We start from the raw sequence: 7,500 nt of genomic DNA, 5'->3' as shown, positions 1-7,500 counted from the left end.
ATATTTGGTGTATTGTGCAGCAGTCACTTTTTATGTAAAATGTTGCTCAATATGTGTAGAGGAACATAGACAAAGTGTAAGCACTAACAGAGTTTAGGTCACTCAAAACGACTTGGAAAGTTCAATCCAAAATGAAAGTGTTGGAGACGATGACCACATAAGAAAATTATAAGTTGAACAAACAAGAGAAGATCGTCCAGCGCATCAACCTCATTTGGTTTACTAACAGTTAAGTTTGTCCCAAATCTCTTCCAGCTGCCATAATTTTTGCTTCAACTACAAGACTTGTTAGTTTCTTTTAGATTCTCATGATGTTTTGTATGAAGAAGTGCTTCCAGGCTCTCGTTATGAACAGAGCTCCACTAAAATCTCTGTGATGTCCTGCATTCACTATCCAACCAAAAATGTCAGAAAATGATGGAAGAAATGATTGTTGTACATTTTGACCAACAGTACAAAGAAAAAGTAAACTCATTGTTAAACAAAAGTATGTATGAAAAATCCAAACCTAAATTCATTGTTCTTTAACGTTCCTGTTCACAATTCAAAACATAGGGAATCAGGTTCTCAGCCTTGTCCAGGTTTCTAATTCCAACGATATGCTGATAAGTTGACTAGTTACTCTGTAGTGATCCATATTAAGTGTATATATGGATATGCCCTACCAAAGCCTGGCCTCTCATCCAGCTAGTTCTGGAAAATGGCTGGACTTCAGTTTTACAGAGACAATAGCAAACATTTCCACTATTAAACTTTGTTAATAGAGTGCTGTTCCTGCTGCATCAAACAGTTGTCACACACGTGTGTAGGGAGCATCTAGTGAGGTAAACCATCCATCCCCAATGTGTGAGGAAACACAACCACGAACAATTTCTTCTCTCTTCTCCGCAGACCAGTGGACGAGTTCCGATACGGACCGTGACAATACTTAAGGTTTTGCTTGAAGCTCCCGGTCCTTCCACTCCAGGGGCTATTTAAAAAACAATGGCACTGGAAGTCTCGATGTTCACTTGGGAACCCACTTCTAAAGAGTATGGAGCTCTGAGGGAGAGACTCGTTTACTGACAACACTTGAAAGTGTCAGACCAATGCCAACCCTAGGTTTTCCAAGACATGAAACATCTGTTATTTTTTACATTGGACCTTTTTCTTATTTTTAGCCAAATTAAATGAGATGTGTGGTTGGTATCCAGCCCTTTACATTCCCTTTTGATTCTCCTCTCCACACAGTTTTAATAAAGGGAATATGTTTTTGGAGCAAAGGGGTCAGCAAGCAGGACAAGCTTATTATAAAGTACAAATTCCTACATCTCCATTTAGGCTACACCAGTTGCTGTCAGTGACCTACACCTGGTCACAGTATTAAATAAAGCAGTGTACGCCTGATCAAAACTTACACCAATATGCATTATGTATTTATTATCAGATACAGTGTTCATAATGAAGCTGACCTGACCCAAAAGGAACTGGTTTCAAAGAACCGAGAAGCTGAGGTAGCTGGAAACAAGCAGCTTGGCGTTACTGAGCAGGCGCGATTCTGCGGTCCAGCAAGTGCTCGTGGCACCACGGCTTGTGCCCAATTACCGATTTACAGGGAAAATAAAAAGCAGTTTCTGGAGAGTGAGTGTTGGAAAACTCCAATTAGCATCAATTAGTGAGGTGAGTTCCTGCAGCGGGATATTTGGGGCAATGAAAAAATATATGAGCTCCCAGAATGCCTGACTGTAGGTGTTTATTTACCAGGTGAAGAGACTCCTGAGACAGAACTTGTTGAACATTTGTGCCTGCGGGACCTGAAAACTGTGAGCAGTGGGGACTTCAGGATGTAAAACGTAATGGACTTTCAATTATCGACCGTCTACGGGAAAAACAGTGCAGGGCAAAACGCAGCCAAGGCAATGAAGTCTCAAGAAAGGCAACGTGCAGAACCCTCGGTGATGCTGGCGCGGCTGCCTAGGGAGGGTGTTATATAGAACAACGGCGGAGCAGACTGTAAGCACTGCTCCCTTCAGATGACTGTTCAGATCAATCCTTTCAAATCAAGGGCTCCACAACACACACGGTACACTGCTCATATGACAACAACGGCGGGGACTTGCCTGCTCGATTTGACTGGTCAATCATTGGCTGTACTATTCTTCTTCTGGCATTAATAAACCTGCAAAAGAGCAAATCAGAAGTGGTTTAATTGGCTGATGAGCACTTTCACATTAGACATTTTAGGAACAGAATTAGGACCAAACAAAAAAAAAAAATAAAGTATTGCTACCTCTTATTACTCCCCAGCAGCCCACAAACGATTCCTATCTCTTTTACAGTGGGTCGCTTTGGAACGTACTTTGACCACATCACCGCATTCTTTATTTATTATTGAATTCTGATACCTAAATAAAGGTTGTAGTTGCTTGTGGTAACTATGGATACAGCAGATAAATTCCAGTACATTAGCAAAGCGACATTGCTGCTCTTTGGCCAGCAGAAACATCAGCCTCGTACACCTAAACAAATTCGAAATGAAAGTTATCACTCATTAGATGTGGAAACAAGTTAAAAGTTCACAGCGTGCTAGGAGGCTTTTTTTTTTTTACATTGTAGGGGGTTTAGCTACCCTTCCAGCTGTCCACAAATGAGGACCAGGCTTTGCCACTCTGCTTTCACAAGGTATTGTTATGTCAGCAAGCCCATCAATTAGGCTGTCTGAAGTTTTATCACCAGCACAGCAGCAAATATGTGCCGGTACACAAAGACTCCTAGGCCTTCACAGCTCCTGCAGCTTTGGACTGTAAAGTCAGGGGTCACTTGGAGGTTAGTGCCAGCCGAGGGCAACTTTTATAAAGTGAGCCTGGGACACCCTGTGTTGGCAAACAGGCCGCCGCCGCGACCTGCGCCTCCACATATCTGTGCATGAATAATAAGAAAAGAAATAAATAAATAGCAGCTCCTGACACATGGCTTTAATTAAGACTAAATATAATCATTCAATCAGGTAGGAAAAGTGGCACTTAAAAGCCCAGGCTGCTAGCTTCTCAGATGAAGTAACTCATTAGAAGAATGCCGACTGGATTCAATTTTGCTTCTAATGTGAGTTTCTCTGTATACACACACACACACACACACACAGACATACATAATACCTGTATAGCATATTTACAATGATGCCTAATCAGCAATCATGGTATACGGTGGGGGCATACAGTAAATAAATTAATAAAAAAACAACAATGTAGGTGAACATCACTTTTTTTTTTTTTTTTGCAATCTTCTAAGGTGAAAAGAGCCACCTTAAATGTTCCTCTCTCGCGCTCTCCCTCTTTGTTGTCAAAAATGTCACCCTGCCTGAGGTGCAGCTGATAGAAAACTGGGGGAACGAGTATAAAAAGAAAGAGACAAAAAAAAAGCCTTGTTAAAAGAATGTTAAAGGGTTACTCCGGGTTTCAGCAGCTACTTGCATTTTTGTGTTTTCTTCCTCGATGGACTGTACATGTCTTATGGCTGTATGTGTGTGTGTGTAAAGGAGACGGTGAAGGGCTGTGTGGGTGTGACTGGAAAAAGTTAAATCCATCCATTATCCAACCCGCTATATCCTAACTACAGCCAGTCCCAGTCAGCACGGGGCGCAAGGCAGGAACAAATCCCGGGCAGGGTGCCAGCCCACTGCAGGACACACACATACTATGGACAATTTAGGATCGCCAATGCCCCTAACCCGCATGTCTTTGGACTGTGGGAGGAAACCCACGCAGACACGGGGAGAACATGCAAACTCCATGCAGGGAGGACCCGGGAAGTGAACCCAGGTCTCCTTACTGCGGGGCAGCAGCGCTACCACTGCGCCACCATGCCGCCCGAAAGTTAAATCTATGCTAAATTTGACACAGCTAACAAGTCATCATCTTCAGGGGTGTGGGGCCTATATAAGGTAACGAAGGTGCCGAATAAGGGAGCTGAAAAGGGTAGGCACACCTCCGGAACGATCCGTGGACAAAATTGTGTGTCAGTGTGAATTAAATTTCACCCCTTTACACAGGCACAAATTCATACATGGAATCCAGCAAGAAACAGCAAATAAAGAGAAACAATGCCCTGCTCTTCAATGTTCCCCCATTTGCCAATGTTACAAAAATGTGTGACAAACAATTGAGCTGGAGGGGACATGTGGGCTACATGATTGCAGGAAGGTAATCAGTGTGCCTAGTCCATTTGCTAATTGAACATCCTGCTAAAAGCATTACCTGGATGGCACTTTCAGGCCGGCATATCAAGTTGGAAAAAAAAAACAAAGAAGCCAAGAAAGGAATCTGCTTTCTTGTCGGGAGTGAGTCCACTTTCACTCCAGTGTAGTTTCCTTTTCCTTTTCCAGTAAGTCGGTAGACTCAGACTCTATGGCCAGACTACTTTCTGAGCTTCAGAATTTCCACTTTTAAACAGGCTCTCTCCAGTATCTAGGTTATATGGCAGCCCTTAAGGACGCATGCTTGCACAGTGAGCAAACGTTGGCTAAATACATGCCAAGCATTCTCTCTGTTTATTTGCCTTTATCCTGTCAGAGTCTCTTCCTGCTCAAGTTGCTACAGTAACATGCTCTGCTTGACCAAAACCACTTCTGCCAGGCAGTGGCCTTTATCAGTGAGGCCAATTGAGATTATCAGGACGCTGCTGATAAGGTTGTTTTCTCTCCTCCCCATAAGCTGCTAATGGCTGTGTGCTTCTAACAACAAAACACGCAAGCCAAGCCCGCCGCACAACTTCAAGGACTGAAGGCATTCCAGGGCCGGGTCAGCGTCTCTTCCTAAGCAAAGAGGGTCCATATCTTAATGAGTACTGTTACTTTATAGATTTTTATTAATCTTTACACCAGCTCAGACCCTCTTGGCCACACTTCCTTCTCTGTCTCCCTCTCTCACAGAGTTGTTGGCTCCTTCACACGGGAACAACACAAGAAGTCTTCAAACAAATGCAGGGGGGTCAAACAACGGTCATCACACTGGCTACTGGTCACGACGTGCCTATTAGCAAAAATATGAAAATAATTCATTTTCACCCCTGGGTCCGTCTTGTGCATGTAGGAGCCTGTGTGCAAATTCATCATCAATAAAGGCGCTTGCTTTACTCAGCTGGCTGGCAAGCTGATCCATAAAGGTCGACGAGCGCATCTTTATGTTTGCTTGAATGAATGAAACATTTTCTGAGAAAGATTTGAGCAATTTGTATTGCTTTCAGAAAGCCACAGCTGACGTAATAAAAGAGTAAAAATGATATGTTTATATAGTCCTATAGCTGCAAACTTCTTTAACACTACTAGGCTTGTTTGTCTTAATATTGCTGTTACTAATTTTGATTCTTACTAATATATTATTATCACTACAGTTATTCATTTTATTTTAAACTGCAGATATTTCATTATAATTGCTAAAGTTACGCTATCACTACTGTAATTGTTATTACTATGCTCACAGTTATTTTAAATCTGTAATGATTAAAATTACTTTCTTTCCATTTGCTAATATTTAATACTGCTCTCCTCGTGCACAAATTCCTGAACATTAATTAAACACAGGGTCCTCTCCGTTTAAATTAACACTGGTGACTTTAAAAACGGATTAAAAAAAATATCACTACCAACGTAACTACTCTTCTAGTTCCTCATTCATCCCTCCATTTTCTGTGCAGTAACGGAGCAACAAGGTGTATCCCACAAGCTCAGAGCCTTCCAAGGTTTGAGCCAGCACCAGGTGGGAGATACTGTAGGCTTCCATCCATGTATTTTGGAATGTGCTCGAGTTGGGAAAGTCTCCTGGCCCCGATGGCAGTAAGGGAGAAGCCAACCCTAGACAGAATGCTTCCACATCATAGGGCACTTTCATCCGTCCATGTCTGATCCCACTCATCCAGTTTAGGATCGAAGTGGAACACTGGAGGGAAATGAGGAAGCAGCCAGGAACGTGCTGCCAGTGCACTGCAGTGCCATATTGTTATCAGAGCCATTAGTACTATTCTAACAGCTATGCACATGTAGACTGCTCTTATCTTGTTTAATGAATGCCCTGTACTGTATAACTGTTTCTTTTTCATCGTGTATGTGGTGGTGAGGGGAGGGGGTGGGGCTATTCCCAGAAACAAAGGTTGTGCTCCAAAATTTGCTGTCTTTCTGGAGAGCTTTGTAGCAAGAATCAGTGTAGGCCTTGCCTCCTTTTGCTCAAGACAGGCTACCCAAAGTTAAAAAGGCAGCAGCCGGGGGACGAGTCACACTTGTTTCAATTTCCACGTGCTCATATTGAGATTCTACTATTAAGAGTGTGATTTGGGATATTTGTGGACAACGGGGGCGGGGGATTGGGGGGCTGGGATTGGGTGTGCGTTGTTGGGAAAGCCGAGTTGGAGAAGAGGCCTCCCTGCATGTAATGCAGCTGTACACACCGCATTGCTTCTCTTCTCGAAAGCGCGCACACACACACACACACACGCACACACACTCTTCGGTATTTTTCTCCCGCTTTTTAAGATTTTTTTTTTTTTTAAGTCTGAAAGTCCTTGTTTCGAGTTAACAGACTTGAAGCCACACCTGGTAACCTACTCCTGTTGTCAGCATTCCTTTCTTTGGAAACCTTCATGCCAAACCATAATCTACTGGAACAAAGCCAGCATGAAAGCCCTGTCTTTCATAAGCAAAAAACAAAGTTGGGTCAGTTTGACTGGTTTACAGAAATGTTACTCTTGCTGCTTTTAACACCAGGCGTCTTTTTCTTTTTTTTTTTTTTTTTATTGTCACAAGGCAGGGCCTCACGCTGGCCAGGGAGTAGGCCCTTTTGTTCTCTTTTTATAAACTTTATTTTTCTTTGCAGTTTAAGACCTTACGTTGTTTTCAAGCATTCCATCCCACCGTCAGTCCACAAAAATTGTGCAGGACTCTGACTTTAGTAGCACTTCAGCTGGAAAAAAAGGAAACAAGGCTGCGTGGCGTTCCATTGGGCTCTAATCTCATCTACTGTAAATAAAGATAAGATCAGGCCAGATTAGCACTGTGGAGGCACAGTAACTCTTTAAGAAAGGCATCAGATTTGTTCGTATCTGGAGATTTATCATAAACTATCAAAAAGAATCTTTCAAAGCTACTTGGAAATGTGGGAGGGGAGAAAACCAGTAAGGCTTCCTTCAGCTATTCATATCTGGGATCTTTCTTCTTTGAGATAAAACATGAGTCAAGAGACATAAGCTGCACTACATTACCTCACTGCGTTTGATTTATTACAGATGTAAAACATCGAGAACTCGGCTGCGCGAGTTCACATGAACACTGCTCACATGTTTCCATGGTTTACACACTCCACTGTTGGGCTTTGACATCACCTAACATCCATGGACCTGCTAGGCTTTGGCTTTCATTTTCCTTTCCGTTTTTTTTTTTTTTCCTTTGCCCTTTCTCGTTCCTCCTTTAGAAACGCTCCACACACCAATGTTAAAAACAACAGCAGTTTAAAAACAAATAACCAGAGAAAGAGG

The 7,500-nt window shown here is 42.6% G+C and overlaps 1 protein-coding gene across 5 annotated transcripts in view; it reads right to left on the bottom strand.

The window, feature by feature from the left end:
• Positions 1 to 7,500, bottom strand: part of meis2a (Meis homeobox 2a) — a 122,939-nt gene that overhangs the window by 5,569 nt on the left and 109,870 nt on the right. For 3 of the 5 annotated variants that reach the window (XM_051919803.1, XM_028821638.2, XM_051919804.1), the window contains one exon: positions 2,100 to 2,158. In XM_051919803.1, coding sequence (XP_051775763.1) covers positions 2,100 to 2,158 — 59 coding nt within the window. Of the gene's footprint in view, positions 1 to 2,095; positions 2,159 to 7,500 lie in introns of all 5 variants that reach the window. The other 2 variants (XM_051919806.1, XM_051919805.1) reach the window with 1 other exon arrangement.

This window comes from Erpetoichthys calabaricus, chromosome 16 (genome assembly GCF_900747795.2).
Source record: "Erpetoichthys calabaricus chromosome 16, fErpCal1.3, whole genome shotgun sequence".
NCBI lineage: Eukaryota > Metazoa > Chordata > Cladistia > Polypteriformes > Polypteridae > Erpetoichthys > Erpetoichthys calabaricus.
Note: the sequence above shows the minus strand (reverse complement) of the source record. Positions and strands in the feature narration are given on the sequence as shown.